Source organism: Liolophura sinensis, chromosome 4 (assembly GCF_032854445.1).
Source record: "Liolophura sinensis isolate JHLJ2023 chromosome 4, CUHK_Ljap_v2, whole genome shotgun sequence".
NCBI classification, from domain to species: domain Eukaryota; kingdom Metazoa; phylum Mollusca; class Polyplacophora; order Chitonida; family Chitonidae; genus Liolophura; species Liolophura sinensis.
Genome location: NC_088298.1, coordinates 3,860,695 through 3,879,012, shown reverse-complemented (window position 1 = coordinate 3,879,012; position 18,318 = coordinate 3,860,695). Strand labels below are relative to the sequence as shown.

Genomic DNA, 18,318 nt, shown 5'->3' with positions numbered 1-18,318 from the left:
ACCTCACTGTCATAACTGCTATGGTCGCCAGTTATGTGTGACCAGATACCAATTACCACACTTTCGTCACTACTATGGTCGCCAGTTATGTGTGACCAGATACCAATTACCACACTTTCGTCACTACTTTGGTCGGCAGTTAGCTGTGACCAGATACCAATTACCACACTTTCGTCACTACTATGGTCACCAGTTATGTGTGACCAGATACCAATTACCACACTGTCGTCACTGCTTTGGTCACCAGTTATGTGTGACCAGATGCCAATTACCACACTCTCGTCATTGTTTTACTCAAAATTTACGTTGTCAAGCAATATTTTAACCTTGTTACATTATAAATAACTATTTTACAGTGATTTAAAACTTTGACTTAAGTCTCAGAATGTCTTGTGACCCCGGCGCTAGATACCAGTTATCTGTGATAATGGGCGAGTGAAAGGTTACTCGGGAGCAATTTCACGACAAGAAAGACTTGCTTGTTTGATATTTCGATTTTGCCTACAAACCTGGACAATCCATAATACTAAGGGTTGTGCCCATGGTAAAGTTCACGAGTGAATTCACGAACAGTTAATTTAAAAATGAAATTGACTGAAATCAGAATAACCAAATGCCTTTAAATCATCAATAATGTACAGCCAGATATCAATTACAGCTTGTTAGGTCAACAGTACTGTGATAATGTGACACGATTTATAAATTTGGGGAATTTTATTATCGATTTAGAAGGGTAACACGTGAGCATGTAAAAACGGCTGACAATTTGTGAAATGTGTAATTAGTCGGGCTATTCTAAAATTTTAACAAAAATTCGATTGAATTTGCGCTGATCGCTTTTTTGCCAGAAATCTCCATTATATGTATCTTCTTTAATGTATTTCTACTTCGGCTGAAAGATAGGGTTTAGTTTTGAATGAACCACTTATTCACGTTTGTAAATCACATAACCTATTTAGAAAAATCCGTTTTACAAACAAATACTCCTCTTGCGTTTGCCTGCATCCAGTGTATGTGTATGGCCGTCACCAGTGGATGGATGGGACGGGATTGTCGATTTCCACCGGATTTTCAACTGTACGAGTACCTATAGCCTTTTATTCCTTTCACGAGAGAGTAAACATCACAGATAGGTCTGTATGTAAGGTTTATGGGCTTGGGCTTGATTTTTTTTGGTTTGGTTTCTTTTATAATGGTTGGCAATGCGTGCATGTAAAGGTCATCTGTAGTATGTATATGTACATAGGTCTCTTTCTAGTATATACATGTACACCTACTATTAATAGAAAGTTACATGAGTGGTGGGTGGGGGTGGAGGGTATTATTACAACATATAAGAGTCTTGTGTATAGGCCTACATATCGGTCTCACAAAACCAAGGTCTCATACAGGTATACATATAACATAGAAGCCGACCATTAAGCATGAGACTAACTTAGTACCGGATCTGATAAAGCGAAATTAGTAAAGGTAATTAAATCGTATACGCTATGTATAAACAGTACATCAAAGTAACCCGATCATGGAAATTTCCACATCGAAATGTGAAAAGATTGAAAGATAACAAAGATTGAAGATAATCTGGACTACCTCTGCGACAAAATAATGTTAAAATCTGGCATAAAAACCACGCTTTTTGTTGACATCTTGTTAAAAACGCGTGGGATCCGATTTCTAGGTTATAGCACACTTGCTATCGGGCATTTAAAATGTATACACGTCAGACCATTGACCAATGAAATCGAAAGGTGCTCAGTTCCAGCTCGACTGCTCGATTGTTTCGACTGAGGCTTTAAGTCAGGCGGTTTGTCACATATCTGACGAGGATGTGTTAATAAACAGAGCAGACTCAGGTCATTAATTTATTTTCAAATTAAACATAAATAAAAGCAAATATTTCATATACATATATCATTTTTTTTTCCTTGCTGCAGGAACTATATAACATGCACATATACATTATTATAATGAAAATACCTACTTCTTGTTGCCTTCAGCATAGTAAAACGTATATTAATACTTCTTGACGTAAGAATTGTGTTATACCATAAACCGAGACTATATTTATTTGTCTACTTTTTATTTATGTATTGTTCAACCCCATAAAATCAATAAGAATACTTTCTTAATAAACAGCTTGGCGTTCAGCATGAAGGGGATAGTGCAACGACTGGTTGACCCGTATCGGTATAATGTCTCGGACAGGGCGCCTTACTTGCCTGCGGTAAGTCGTCTCAGTGAAGAAGGACTATATAGAAGAGCGGTGAAAATCCGTCCTGCATCAAGGAGGCACATTACATGTACATGAACTGTAAGGATTCCTTCGTCGTCATATTGAAAAATTGTTGAGTACGACGTTAAACCCCAATCACTCACTCACTCACTCATTCATTAATATGACGACAGACTTAAAACCGAGAAATTAATTAATGTAAGAGCTACATCGGCCGAGATATTCTACATGTAGATATATCTCGAAAAAAAAATTTAATCTATAAAAGTATATGTAACATTATTGTAAATAATACAATATACATGTATCGTCAACCACAGGAATGAAACTAAAAAAGCAGATATAACATACCGGTAAGTTTAATTCCTTGTAAAATAAAAAGAAAAAAAAAAGAAAACAAGCGAAGGTATGTATTTTCAGATACAGGGTTTACACCCTTATTATTGCTCATTTTCATGTTGATTAATTATTCGTGGGTAACCTATCCTTTAAACAAATCGATCCGTGCCCTGAATGTTGAAAGAATAGCAAACTGAAGTGCAATTAGAACTCAGCACTATGGCCAACACTCTAACATAGTCACCGGTATTGGTCAGAAATATCCTCCAGCTTGTAATCATGGATTATATATATATATATATATATATATATATATATATATATATATATATATATATATATATATATATATATATATATATAGGTAAAAGACAAAGACGAACTCTACGCTATGCGCAGTCGCAACGTGTTGAATGTCATGGACATATTCTGTCTGTCCAGAAAGCCACGCCCTATGCAACTTCAACTCGGCATGCAACTATAGTGAATCGAGTGGACAACTCCGAACACATGAGGGGTACGGAAATTGCCGAGAAGCCCCGACCGATTTATTACACTATCTGTACCTTTTTAGGCAACCTCCGCGCCAACATACACACAGTAGACAAGGTAGAAATAGCAAGCACTTTAAAATATTGTTTACAATGAACCTTTGTATCTGTAAGAGAGGTATTTGTGAAAGAAATGAAGTAGAATAGTTTGACTTCACCCTTGGTACCCTCTCTCGGCATTTCTAGCCCGCCCATAGATACACGAAGTGTGCCGCATCACCTCACCGATAAGTGAAATTTATTCCTTCCACGAAACACTGAAACCAAGTCTTGTACATTTGTTAAACATACAAAATATGTTCAAACATGCTTGAAAAACACGACCTAGACCTTAATGTCTCTTACATTGACATTTACACATCAAGAAATCGCCCTTGTCTGGTACGAAAGTAGGGCGCGGATTTATCAATAGCAGTAAAGAGGGCCTCTGCGCGTGGCACAGTTTAGCTTAAACATCGGAGCAGTGGAAAATTCTCGCGGTGTATTAGGTTGGTATTAGGTGAAATTTTTCTTAAATTTCAAATCCATTTGGCGAAACGACGTTTACCCATCACGATAACATGTATTCACGTCCATGTAGTGCTTGTTATTTCGTGCAACCCGTGGCTTTACGTTGAAAATGTGTTCGAAAAAACGGCACGACTGTGGAGATTTAAGTTAGAGTTATTCGCCCCTAGTTACTGGTTTCCGCACGGATTGAGATCAGTTTGCCAAATTGCATGATGAACATTTCTTGCATAACAGCAAGCCACACGTTGCATCTTGTCCAAGCTGCTCTGGTGAAGAACCGACGTCAGCTTTAATACTTTAAATGGCCAGAAAATTCGTGAAGTTTGACGTTGTGCTCACATCTTCCCGCCCCTTCTTCCCTCCATACTTGTAAAGGCCAAAGTTTTGCCCTGTATGCTCGTCTAGCTCCACGAGTGAAGCTGACAGCAGATTTAACAGTGTACTACCGTACCGAGCTGCTCGGCACCTCAGTGCATTGTTAAATCAGCTGAGCCACGTTCGCCATGCCCACGTTCGCCATGCCCACGTTAAGCAGATTGTCAGTTAGCTAAATCACTAATTACCTAATTACAACTCATTAAGTGCTCGCATGATGCATCTGTATGTATGTACGTGGAAAGTTCCCCACAATATACACTTCCGTTTTCCAAGAAATAGAAAATTAATCTTGAGTTGTCCAATTCAACCTCCACCTACATGTAGGCCTACTGTGTTGTACATACATGGGCTGTTGAAAGCATGTACATGTAAGTACATGTACCCTTATAAAAACTCAGTAGTACACATGTACTTTAAAGTCAGAGTTGACTATCTCTTTCACAGTAGATGTCAGTAGATGGGTTTGCAAAAATTTATGCAGAGATATACTTTAAACACAACAGTTACAGTTAGGAATGTAAAAGTACAGTAAAGATACGTGCAGATGCCGGTTTCTTGTAGGCCCCAACATAGCTAGCCTACTGTATAGGCCTATCAGCAGTCAGTGGTTATATCCAAAGTGGGTAAGAAATTTGTGAATGGAAAGAAAAATATTATGCATTATTGTTTCGAATCTCTGATGTGAGTGGTTGAGTAACTTACTTCAAAATGAGAATTTTTGAGCTATCACCTAAGAAACCACTGTTGAGAAGAAAATTGATTTGCTGTCAGGAAAACATGACTTTCTGTTTAGCAGGGTGGTGCCATTTCTGAAACCTGCAGATGGTTTTGAATTTTCTGCGCTTTTTGCGTGGTTCCCTCCCACCATAATGCTGGCCATTGTCGCATATGTGAAATAATCTTGAGTACGTACAGGTATATGAATTTATGAAAGAAAAATAACGTCACTGCCTTTAAGTACTTAGATGGAGCTGCCAGTTTCTTTGATACTGATAGTTACGTCTGGTTTAATTTTTTTTCTTCCTTGACAGAACCTGAAGGGGTATACAAGAAAGTTTTTGGCAGGTGACAAAGAAAAGCTGGACAAGAGTCCTTTTAGTAATGTGACAAGTGTCTGCAAAAACTTAATGTAAAATCCAATATGGCTGACAGTCCAGGAGGGAAAGATGGTCAAACTAGTAATACGGTGGAATCAAGAGGCGAAGAAGTGACTTCTACTAATGAGACGAAAGTAGCTGAAGAAGAGACAGATGCAGTTGAAGAAGGAAATGAAGAACCTGTTGCGGTGGCTGATGAGGAAGAGACAAAAACAGATAAACAAGGTGATAGACCAGAAGACCAGGAAGTAAAAGTAGCAAAAGAACCTAGTAGAGGTGAGGAACCAAGTACGGCAAAAGGTCCTGGTGATCTGAAACCATTGTCAGATGTTGGAGAACTGAGTGCAGCAGAAGAGATGGATGACGGAGAACCTGAGAAAAGTGTGTTTGATGATACGGAGCAGGTCAGTAAGGAACCCACTTCTGAAGAAGATCAAGGAGAGGAGGTTCCTAATATGAAAACAGAACCCAAGAACAATGAACCTGTGAGTGAAACAGATGGAGGAAATGTATGTACGAGTCTAGAAGAAGAGATGGAAGAAGACAAAAACAAAGGGCCAGTAGAACAAGGACTGGAGGATGATGATACATCAAAGGTGGCTGAGGAAGCTGTAGAGGATATCGGGGCATTGAGTGAAGAGCAGGGGAGTAAAGCCAAGCCAGATGATTTGTTTGAACCTCTGGACACAGAACCAGATGTCCGGCGGGAACTGGCTGAGGTGGAACCAAGCGCCATGGAGGAAACGAGAAGCAAATCGCGAAGCCCCGATGAGTCTGCAGACGGAGAGCCTTTTGTGATTGAAGATGTGGAAGAGGCCAGTGGAGAAGGTACACAGGCTTCACTTATGAAGGAATCAGGGGAGACAACTGAGGACAGCTCAGCAGAAAAGATTCTGGAGGCAGGGAGTTTACGTGTGGAGGAACAGCGCTTAGCGACGAAAAGGGGACCAGGAGAGGGTGATGACAGCCCCGAGACAGACACTGCTACGGGTAGTCCGCCTTTAAAGCGAGAAAGAACAATGGAGCCGGAACATAACTATTCCCGTGTACCCTCAAAGAAGGTGCAAGGGGAATCACAGTCTTGTGAAGCAAGCGCACAGACAAAACTGTACAAGTTGTTGCATGAGAAGCGCCATGCTGTTAAAATGCCTGGTTCTAAGGGGACAGCTCCGAAGAAGACGGTCGCCCCAAAGAAGGCTTGGATGGTTTCTTTGTTGCCTGGACAAACCCCGGCCCCGGTGAGTCATTATTTATAAGTACGTAGTAAAACCTCAGTGAAATACGCCGTATCGGCTTTTCAGGAATCTCGCAAGTTCTTGCAGGTTTACATGAGATAAGTTGGTGGCTTTCGCAGACTAATGTGGCTATAAGACATGATTTTATTGTAGTGGCCAGCAGACCTGACTATACAAGATCTATATTTGATTCAGCCTAGCAAATACCATAAAATTATGTGGCCTTATAGCCGCAAACTGTCTCATCCAAACCTGCATGAAGACAGCTGAAATGCGGACTCGGCTTATAGATACTGTAAACTTGGAAATAAGCACTGGGACAAGGACAATGTCCTGCACTACTCAGTTAGTATTTTGACATGGGCCAACTGTTTAATGCAGGACATAACTGTCTTTTAAACAACATTGTAACTTTTTGTAAGAAGGTGATTTCATGAAAGATTTGCCATGATTACAAATGCCAGGCTTGCACTTAAGCTGTATAAATAAAGTGCTGCAGTGGATAAAATGTGCTGACTCGTGATGATTTTACTTGGGTTTTTCTTGAACTAAACACGGTAAAACGAACATGTAGATCATATTCAGGAAATTGTATGGATCTGGCTTTGATCACGATCAAATACAACAATAGCGAAAGCTATACACATGTATTTGTTTGGCAGCCAATAGATTTATCTCTGGAATTATGAATGTATTGTACTGTACATGCACTTGTGTTACTAACCCCTCCACCAAGTCTTTTCTACAACTGACCATAAACAGTAGCCCTAAAAAAATATTGTTATGGTGATCCATAAATCATACACAACTGTTGTTACGGTGATCCATAAATCATACACAACTGTTGTTACGGTGATCCATAAATCATACACAACTATATTGCATGGAAAGATAAAGATGTCTAAACATATGCAGTAATGTTGAGATGGCATTACCTCATAATCATACATTCATTCATTCATTCATCAATTCATTCTTTTAAAAGCAGTGCATGGGAAAGCCAGCAACCTTCAAATTGTTTTGTAAGGAATAATCTTATGTACATGTACGGTAATTCGTCAACCGTTTCATGTTTGCAAGGTGTTTATTCAAGCATATCCTGAAGGCATTATTCTGTGTTTAGTCTGCTTAAATTGTACTGTTGGTTAAGCCTTGAAATTTGCCAATCCAACCAATGTTGTTTTGTCTCCAAGATCAAATTAAGACCATGCATAATTTGCGCTGAAAGTTGCTCTATCATGTACGAAAGAGTTGAGGAATTAAGGTTTATGTATACACGACAGCAGAACAGTTTAAGTGCTAAGACAGGCATGTCTCACTTGTACTTGATATCTTATCCCTACGCAGTCAAATTCCATCAAGTTTTAACCTTCTTGGTGTTTTTAGTCATCCGTTTCATCTATTTAATACTTTATTTACAGTTTCCTGAAGCACTGTGGAGCTCACGGCCCGCTTTCACGAAGCACTCTTAACGTTACGCTGACTTGACTACCACGGCAACTAGTACTGTAGGCATTACGTCGTCATGGTAGTGGTGAGCTCGAGAGCTTCGTGAAACTGGACACAGGCCCAACAGCGATGGCCCTCTGACACAAGGGCTGCTATCATGACTAGCACAGGATTCGATAGCGACTACCGTGCTTATTATATTTGTTTGTTTGGGCTTGTAAACATCATCCTTTTAATGAACAGTTTTGGCTCAGGTGTAAGCTACTTTTAGGCATTTTTTTTTCTCTTTAATACCATATGTTTACAAAAAAGTTTGAGAATAGGTGTAGCCATTTCTTGGTTATAAAAACTAAGGTGCATGATGTATCCTCTGCGTGGTGTATCCTCTGTGTGGTGTATCCCCTGCATGGTGTATCCTCTGCATGATATATCCTCTGCATGATGTATCCTCTGCATGGTGTATCCTCTGCATGGTGTATCCTCTGCTTGGTGTATCCTCTGCCTGGTGTATCCTCTGCCTGGGGTTACCTGTGCATGGTGTATCCTCTGCATGGTGTATTCTCTGCATGGGGTTACCTCTGCATGATGTATCCTGTGCATGGTGTATCCTCTGCCTGGTGTATCCTCTGCCTGGTGTATCCTCTGCCTGGTGTATCCCCTGCCTGGTGTATTCTCTGTGTGGTGTATCCTCTGCGTGGTGTATCGTCTGCATTGTGTATCCTCTGCCTGGTGTATCCCCTGCCTGGTGTATTCTCTGTGTGGTGTATCCTCTGCGTGGTGTATCCTCTGCATGGTGTATCCTCTGCGTGGTGTATCCTCTGCATGGTGTATCCTCTGCATGGTGTATCCTCTGCATGGTGTATCCCCTGCCTGGTGTATTCTCTGTGTGGTGTATCCTCTGCATGGTGTATCCTCTGCCTGGTGTATCCCCTGCCTGGTGTATTCTCTGTGTGGTGCATCCTCTGCGTGGTGTATCCTCTGCATGGTGTATCCTCTGCCTGGTGTATCCTCTGCATGGTGTATCCTCTGCCTGGTGTATCCCCTGCCTGGTGTATTCTCTGTGTGGTGTATCCCCTGCCTGGTGTATCCTCTGCCTGGTGTATTCTCTGTATGGTGTATCCTCTGCCTGGTGTATCCTCTGCATGGTGTATCCTCTACAGGATGTATCATAGTTGATTCTTGTCACTGACTTCATTATACTACATGTACATGTACATGCTGAATTTGCCTTGATTTCTTGTGATGGTGGTTTCAGGTCTCGTTCCAACAAGATAACATTCCTGTGCTGGACCCTGCGACAAAACAGGTAAACAACCTTTTCGATTATCGAAAGTGTGAATTGAAATTAAAGATTTGACCAAAGACCAGGTTTCATGCCACTGATCAATCAAGAATCCAGTGCTGATTGATCAGTAAAGCATCCAGTGTTGATTGATCAATCAAGTATCCAGTGCTGATTGATCAATCAAGCATCCAGTGCTGATTGATCAATCAAGCATCCAGTGCTGATTGATCAATCAAGCATCCAGTGTTGATAAGTCAGACTGACCGTCTCTTTGACAACGGCAGGAAATTGTATGTGTGAGCGTCAGAAACCTTTTTTCTTTTAATATCTCTGTGATAAAATGTGAAGATTGCCAATTTTTTTTTACTTTTTTGAAGTATTATGCGGCTTGAAAATGGCAAAACGCATAAATCGAAGAGTCCATCACGTCCTCCATCTTTAACACCCTGTAATTTATGCTGGGGGTGTGTTGATTCTCAGCCAGTGAGAGTCGTTAAAACTGCCGGCTTGTTTGTGTAAACTCGGAACCTACGTCCAACATTCCGGTTTCCCGATCGTCAAGCGGAAAACAAACTGTACTGTTCCCTACCTTCTGGGAAGGAGAGTTCTACCGGAAATGTACGAACTGCACTTCGGCCGTTTCCGACGGCAATACTCCTCCTATCACAGAAGACTTCAGGACTAGTTCTTGGGCAAAATGGAGCCGCCCACAGTGGATTTTGGCGCTGGCTTTATTTATAATTTATCAACTTGAAGTACACATAAGAATTTTTTTTTATGGCATACACCTGCGAGGAAATGCAAACTCTTTTCAATGGTATTTGATTGATATTTAAATTTTCTTCTCTTTTAAGTCTTCACCACCTCACACATGGTTGCATAATTGTTGTTTGCTGGTGTAGTAGATTACATAACTGACTTAAAAGACAGAAAGCTTCTGCTTAAAAGAGAAGACAACATTTTTTAGAATGAGACCAAAATTATTAATGCATTAACTCATTTTCTACCTCCAAATCATACAGCCCTCACTACTGCAACCCTGTTCACCGCTTGGTTCCCAGCAGGCCACAGCAGAAATACAATTTTGCACTAAAAAATTAGAAGTTTTTATGATTTTTGAATGATTCAACCATAAGATTTTCGATGGAAGTTGGTATTTTTTGCTCTGTGAAGCGTGTAAACATAAAATTAATGGCTCCATTAGAAGTGTGTATCTCTCAATTTGAATAAAATTGCCTTTCCTTACTTCGCATTGTTGTTGTTACTGGTACAGTTTCTGATTGTTCAAGTTTGCGTCTCTCGTTAATTCTGGAGCCTTGTTGACCTAAAGTTAATTCCTCCTTGTCAGAAGACTCTTCTATGTCAGTGCTAATATCTGAAACCGAAATGTCCAAATCAAAATCCTCCCAAATGTCTATATTCATAAAGCCTTCGAAATCGTCATCTGTACTCATGTCCGCCATTTTGGCTAATGCCTCAATGAAAGTCGTCGAATCTTCTCCACATTTATATATATATATATATATAATATATATATTTCTTAAAATCAGCAGAATAGCTGGGCTAAAAATTAGAAGAAATATGTCTGTACATGTAATTAATATCAAAAATATTCAGTTATTCATTTTTATCATCTCTTCTCTTTTAGGTTCATAACGTACCATCTGTGACGAACGCCACCGTGGCAAAACCTACATCTGAGCTGGCCGAGATGATATCTACAGAGCATCTGTTCACCATCGAGGTGAAGACCGTGTCTACCGTAGGGGGTGTGGCCAAAGCTATGACTGTCACTGTTCTTAACGTTGCTGCCGTCAGCTTTAAGTGCAGCAAGTGCAGCCAGCCTGTCAGGGGTCCGATTTTATCAAATCAACTCAAAAATTCCAAGTCACACACCTGTAAAATGGGGGATCAGAAGTTGGCACAGCAGGTTAAGGTCGATGTAGGCTCACCAGTAACCCGGTCAGCCTCAAAAGCTCTTATGCTAGCAACACTCCAAGCTGCTGATGATGCCAAGCTTGGCGCGAAAAGGCGAGCCAAGAATGCTTTAGGTGTAGCAAGCACAGGTTTGCTTTTGCCAACGGGATCGTCACAGCCCCCGGCAAGTGTTAAAGTGAGTAGGGCAAACCCTAGGCAACAGACAAGGGGTAGGCCAAGAAAGTATGTTGTCACTCAGGGTGAGCAACCCAAAAGACCTGAAGATAAAGGTGAGGAGAAAGAAGCAGTTGATAAAGGTGACAAAGGCAATGAAAAGGAGAAAGAAGATGAAGACGAAAAGCTTTCGTCCAAAAGCGAACAGCTTGCGTTCATTGAATCCCAATATCAGGCAAGACGCTGGAATTTGAGGAGAAGAAACAAAAAAAAGAGGATTGTATCGGACGAAAGTGAAGGTGATCAGGACGATGATGTTGATGATGACAATGATGGTGATGATAGTGTAAAGGAAACGAAGGCTGTCAAAAAAAAGAAGGGTGTGGATAGTGAGGGGGATACAGACGAAAATGAAGACAGTAACCATGCTCTTGGAGGAGAGTATAAGGAGATGGAACAGGTGAAAGACAAGACAGGCATTAAAATTGGAGGGGGGAGACCTCCGAAACGAGATTTTTGTATCCAGTGCTACCTCAAGCTCGACCATGTGTGTAAGATCAAGCTTATGGCAGACAACAGGAAGGCATGCAAAACCTGCAACTTCTGCGGAAAGTCTTTCAAGACGGTTAACAGCCTTAATCAGCATGTACGCGTCCACACGAATGAAAGACCTTTTGAATGTAAAGAATGTGGAAAAGCATTTCGCAGGACTTCTACCCTCTTTGAGCACATGCGGATCCATGGTGGGGAAAAGCGCTTTTTGTGCTCCATCTGCGGAAGAAAGTTCCTGCGCAAGAGCGACCACACAGCTCACTTGCGAATACACAACAATGACTTCAGACACCGATGCACTGAATGTGGGAAGGGATTCAAAGGAAATGCCCAGCTGGAGGTACATATGCGGAAGCACACGGGAGAAACACCTTTTCTTTGCACGGTTTGTGGACGGAAGTTTAAGCATCCGTTCGGACTCCGTGTGCACATGAAGTATCACGAAATGGTGGAAAATCCGCTACGGTGTACGGAATGCGAGAGAGTGTACGAAGACCCAGATGAATTAAGGATGCACGATTGTCCGTATGGAAAGCAACACATGTGCTCTGTGTGTGGGAAAACATTCGCCAACCCTTTTGCTAGCAAAGGTCACATGAAAATCCATCTTCGACCCAACCCGTCAGTGTGCAAGTCGTGTCATGTGACTTTCCCGAACGAACGTGATCTTCAGCTGCACCAAGATGAGAACATCGTCAAGTGTTCCGTCTGCGACAAAACCATCAAAGAAGCCAGGAGCTGCATGCTGAGTGCCTTGCCAGGAAATCCACTCAAAGGGAAGAAGTTCAAGTGTTGGAAGTGTCACAGCGATCAGGCGGGTGGCAAGGCTGGTCCTGATGGAAATGAAAAGAAAGAGGAAAAGCCAGAAGAGCAACCTGTACAGCAGCTTTCCTCAGCTGCGGTACTCCAACCACCAGAAGTTATGTCTCCGATTGCCCAGCCGCTACAGCACATGCAACCCGTTGCCCAGATGACAGATCATCCTAGTCAACATCTACAGCAGCAACAACAACAACAACAACAAGTGCTTCCACCTTCCATGTCCGTGAACCATTCAATGCAGTCATCTTCACCAAACACTTCGCAAGCAGTTGGGACATATCACATTGGCGAACCAACCGCTTTGCAGCTCGGCCAGCCGATTCACTCCGCTCAATCCATGCAGCCTGTCATGGCACCAATGGATCCCGCCATGCAGATGGCGTCTGCGCCAGGTCACATGACCCAGCCCAGCCAATCGGAGCAGCACAACCAATTATACCAGCCTCCGCACACGGAGTACTCTTCAATGATCCAGCAAGTGCAGAACGAGCCTATTCACTACTCGACACAGCAGATGCAGCCGATGCAGCAGTATCAGCACCATCCGCAAACCCATCCGCAACCCCATCCACAGCCTCATCCGCATCAGCAGCAGGCGCAGTCGCAGCATCAGCTAGACATGCAGAACGTCTACCAGCTTCAGCCTGTCCAACAACAACCATTGCTCCCTCAGCATAATATTTTGCGCCGTTTGTGAAAATACTGTTTCTGAGTTGTTCAGTGAACTAAGGCAAGGTGGATTTCAGTTTCATTTTTATTCCATTCTTTCTTTTGTTTTTTACTGCTTACCTGTACCTGGGCTTAAAAGACAAAATGAAATTGGCGTGGCTCCAAGCTTTTCCCAGCCCTTCTAAACAATATTTTAGTAATGAGGAACTCCTTCTCGCCTGTATCAAGACGGTCCAAAACTGTGAACTCATTTCTTCTTTCCTTTATTACGTCACAATTATTGGTGTATGTGTGCTCATAAAACGTATATGAAGTACACATGCACTGCAATGTCACAGCAGAAAACGATGTGCTCTACCTTCATTCGGAACGTCTGTGTATCTCGTCCTCCAGTCTCGGATTGTGTAATGCCATATTTACGCAGTTTGATATCTCATATCCCCTGGTCAAATGCGATCATAATGCAAATTCTCTCAGATAAGCTTTCAACGGAAGATCCATTGACAGAGAGAAGTACCTGTAGTTCACAGTTTTACCTCGGTGATCCAGTTCTGAATACAGTCTAATTCATTGATCTGTCTGATTGAAAAATAGTTTAAACAGTTTTGTCCATCATCATAGTCCACATCAACAATGTACTGTTTATTCAAATGACTGATTCCTGTGTGATTGCTTTATTCAAACACATATTTTCATATGCTGTACATAATTTTTTGTTAACTGCAATTTTTCTGTTATAACGGACTATTTTATATGCAGGTACAAAAAAGGTGTTACTGGTCTTACTTAATGGCATATCTGTTATATGTCAAACTTTAATTGTGGCCTTCACAATAGATGAATTATTCAGGCTTGCTTTGCCAAACATTTTTTTTTCTCAGAAGATAACACAGCATTTAGCTCAGAAGCACTTCTGTCTTGCATTACCTGGCATCCAGCAAAAAGTCTAGTATAAAAACTGTTTTGCAAATGTTAAAAAAGGACTGATGCATGCTTCAAAAAGATGACATTAAATATTGATTGCGTTGAAGTGCATAGTGCACTGATACTTAACTGTTCATAACAATTTCATATCTGAATTTTAACTGGTTTATTAGCTTCTACTGATGAGCTTGTCCACAAACTGATGAGCAGGAAGACATCTGAGTACGCATTAAGCAGCTGCCATCGAGAGCCAGTCAAAGTGCTCCGAGATTATGTAACTGCCATATGTTGTTGACACATTTTTTGCTTGATGCCAGGGACTGATTCCTCATAGCCATTTCTGACATAAGTCAATATATGAAATGGGATCTTAAAGTTTATTTTTAGATTTCAGAAATTAAAAGTTTCTCCATTTCATTAATGTTATCTTTAGACAAACGCATGCAAATTTCAACTTCCAGTACGAAAAACTAAGCATTGTGACCCAGTTTTAAACATTGACTTACATGTAAGTCAGAAATGGCTTTGTGGAACCCGTCCCAGGTGTGTACATGTACGTGGGAGCAGAAAGTGGTTTTATGCCACTACAATGTTCTGAAGTGCCATAATGATGAAATCACACTCCCCACAGTGCATGCACTGCTTTTTATTTCACCTCACATCCCTGCCACCACTAGCAAATTTCTTTGCAGAAATCTTGAACAAAGCTGATGTCATCGGGGTCATGGTGATGAGGGAGAACGTGATGTCAGAAAACACAAAAACTCTTGTCTCGACCTTTGATTGTAATATACATGCATTCTTATAATGTACATGATTCTAACGTAGCTGCATCAGTGTGGTTCAGCTGATGTAACGATGCACTGACATGCCGAGCAGACAGAGCCACACTGACTTCTGGTATCAAACAGGTTGTAGAACATATGGTTTTTAGCAAAGTTATTTTGTCCTGATCTGCATAAAACTGTTTCTGTGAAGACAACATATAAAGAGACGCTTCAAAACAAACGCGCATTATCCCTGCTCCAGTATGTATGACAAAATCAGTTGATGTTGACGCACAAGTTGCCTTCATTTTGATGGGTTGGTCGCCATTTTTGGCTGCCATACTCGCTGTCACGTGACCCGGGGATTTGCGTGTCACAAAGAAAACACTTGGGACATGTCTCAATGCTGTGGTAAAATGACAGCCGCAAATAATACAATTCCCGCTTGACATCTGGCCCTTCTGATGTTTCTGTGGTACTGTGTGTGACCCTTGGCTACAAGTGCGGGAAACTCAGTAAACAAAACCATGTGATGCAAAGACCGGGGTTTCACAATGTCACATGACTTGAAATTGAATATAGCATGAAATTTAGAGTCCAAACATAGCGAAAGTACATCGAAGGAAAGATGTTTCATCAAGAGACCAAGGATTTACTCTACTCATTGATCGGAACATAAAGCTAAAGCCACAGTTGTATGCAGACATAATTTATCTCTTCATTGATTTGTAAATCTACAAGGTTGGGGTTTTATTTAAGATTTAAGGCTGCTCTTAAGGTAAAACAGCAAGCTCCTCTGGGATGATTCCAGGTGTGTGTAGAGCTGACCTAGCTGCTCGGTAGGGTAGTACACTGTTAAATCTGCTTCACCTGTGGAGCTGGATTCTAACCTTCTTAGTCTATATGAGTCTTCGTGCTGTGCAGAGGCTCCAGACATCAAGTTTGTCCAGTGGAGGCTGTGAATAAAGCGAATGTAGAGAGCAGCACTTGCAGTGCGAGGAGTATGGCACGAAGTAGTTCCCACTCTTTCACAGTGTCCTCATAACTGATTATGAATACATTTATTACTTGATTATGAATCCATTTATTACTTGATTAAGAATACATTTATTACTGATTGTGAATAATACATTTATTTCTGGTCATGAATATTGCATTTATTACAAGAGCATAATCTTTTTTTTTTTTTGTGTAGAACTTCTAGAACACAAAAAGACATCCGCATTTTCCTTAAGCAGCATGCTGTTGGTGCCATCTTTTCCTGTAGACTCTTAGGTTGTGACTAGTTTAATTGAAAGGAGGACAAACTCCATTTTATATGAACGCAATATGTACGTTTTCAATATGAACTAATCAGTGGTTCACAGAGTTTGATGTTGTTCCACTTTGTATATCATTACGACAAATCTCAACCCTGTGAATACTGCTTAAAGTAAAAGGAAACTAAAATATGAAGTAAGGTTCATCATAAAGACAACTGAAAACCATGCGTAGAAATACTTTCATTTATTTTTTCAAAGTGTTGAAAGGCATCTAAATATTTGAAAACTATGGTGGAATTGATGATACGTACTGAGAGTAGAAATGAACTCTGACGTCACTTTCACCTTTTTTCCTGATCTTCACCAGAAGGAAGGAATTTTTGGGAACATTATTTCGGTAACCTTTCGTGGGTAAAAAAATAGTTATTCCAACATTCAGTATCATGATTAGAGTTTGATAAACTTCCTGTGATGTCAAAGTTCCTGACCTCTGATAGCATGGTCTCAAATAAAGCCCACCTTATAACTTAAGTGTTTGAGTGCCTTTAACTCTTTACAAAAATCTGAAACAATAAATGAAAGTATATTTTTTTAGATGAAGAACAAATGATATTTACCTGGATTGGAATGTTATGAAAGTATTAAAAACCCTGAAGTCATGTACAATAATGAACATTTACATATAGTTTTGGAATTTTCATTTTAATATTTTAACAGAAATTTGCTTTGCTATTGACAATTTTTGACACCAAACCAGTGGTTACTATTGTTCTTGTTACAGATGACTGCTTGTTAATGCTTGGAGATGTTATAAATGGCATATTATGGTACCAAATTCTTCTGTACATATAGATATGTATCACGCTTTGTCATTCATTGTACACTGTTGACTGATGAACATAATATATTATTTTTCTCTACCACGAAATCTAATCCTGTCTGATGTCATTCTTTGAAAATCTACAGTATGTCTTGGCTTGATGTGAGGCTGACGGGTTGATGTGTGGTCAGTAAACTCGGTTAATGGCGAATTTGCCAGCGATTGGTTGATGTGTGGTCAACAAACTTGGTTTAGGGCCAATTTGCCAGCGATTGGTTGATGTGTGGTCAGCAAACTCGGTTTATAGCCAATTTGCCAGCGATTGGTTGATGTGTGGTCAGCAAACTTGGTTTATGGCCAATTTGCCAGAGATTGGTTGATATGTGGCCAACAAATTTGGTTTGTAGCCAATTTGCCAGCGATTGGTTGATGTGTGGTCAGCAAACTCGGTTTGTGGCCAGTTTGCCAGCGATTGGTTGATGTGTGGTCAGCAAACTCGTTGTGTGGCCAATTTGCCAGCGATTGGTTGATGTGTGGTCAGCAAACTCAGTTTGTGTCCAGTTTTCTAGTGATTGGTTGATGTGTGGCCAGTTTGCCAGTGATTGGTTGATGTGTGGCCAGTTTGCCAGCGACTGGTTGATGTGTGGCCAGTTTGCCAGTGATTGGTTGATGTGTGGCCAGTTTGCCAGCGATTGGTTGATGTGTGGCCAGTTTGCCAGCAATTGGTTGATGTGTGGCCAGTTGAGTGCTGAGCTACATTCTCAGGATTTGACTACGAAGCAAGGATCAGCAATGTCAGAGACATCCAACACCAAGACGAAGGTGTTAAGTCTATTCTACCCCAAACAAGAAAATGAAGAAGAAAATGTGGCCAAAACTGCATCTTTCATGCTGCCTTTCTGTTTTACTGCCTCCAAAGAGGTCATGCATTTTAGAACAATCAAGCTTAGGCTATAGCAGTTGACCTAGATAGGTCAAAGTTGCGTATGTATGTCGTGTCTTACTGTTGCGTGACTGTAAAAAGTTTCAGTACATGTATTATAACGTCATACTGCCGACCTCAGATTGGAACGTCTTGAAACAAATGTTTCTTTTTCAAGATCATGGCGTCTAGGTGTAAAATGTAAGAAAATGTGGAAACAAAAGTGGTATCTATTAACTGTGCTTTTATCATTGAAGGAAATTCCCAAAGTTCACCTTTATATATAAATCACGAATCAGATCTAACAAACTCAAATTCTCTCATTTGTAGACTGCATGAAATGATATTACTCGGGGAGGTCAACACACTGGCCAGTGTATTGTGTGATACACTCGATGTTGTTTGAAAGGTC

At 40.8% G+C, this 18,318-nt stretch overlaps 1 protein-coding gene across 1 annotated transcript; it reads left to right on the top strand.

Moving 5' to 3' along the window:
• Positions 1–3,564: 3,564 nt before the first annotated feature.
• LOC135464734 (uncharacterized) lies at positions 3,565–17,084 on the top strand. The gene is made up of 4 exons (XM_064742253.1): positions 3,565–3,611; positions 5,043–6,346; positions 9,048–9,098; positions 10,726–17,084. Exons 2-4 carry the CDS (start codon positions 5,153–5,155, stop codon positions 13,237–13,239), a joined length of 3,759 nt encoding a protein of 1,252 aa, XP_064598323.1. The 5' UTR covers positions 3,565–3,611; positions 5,043–5,152; the 3' UTR covers positions 13,240–17,084.
• The last annotated feature ends 1,234 nt before the right edge of the window (positions 17,085–18,318 follow it).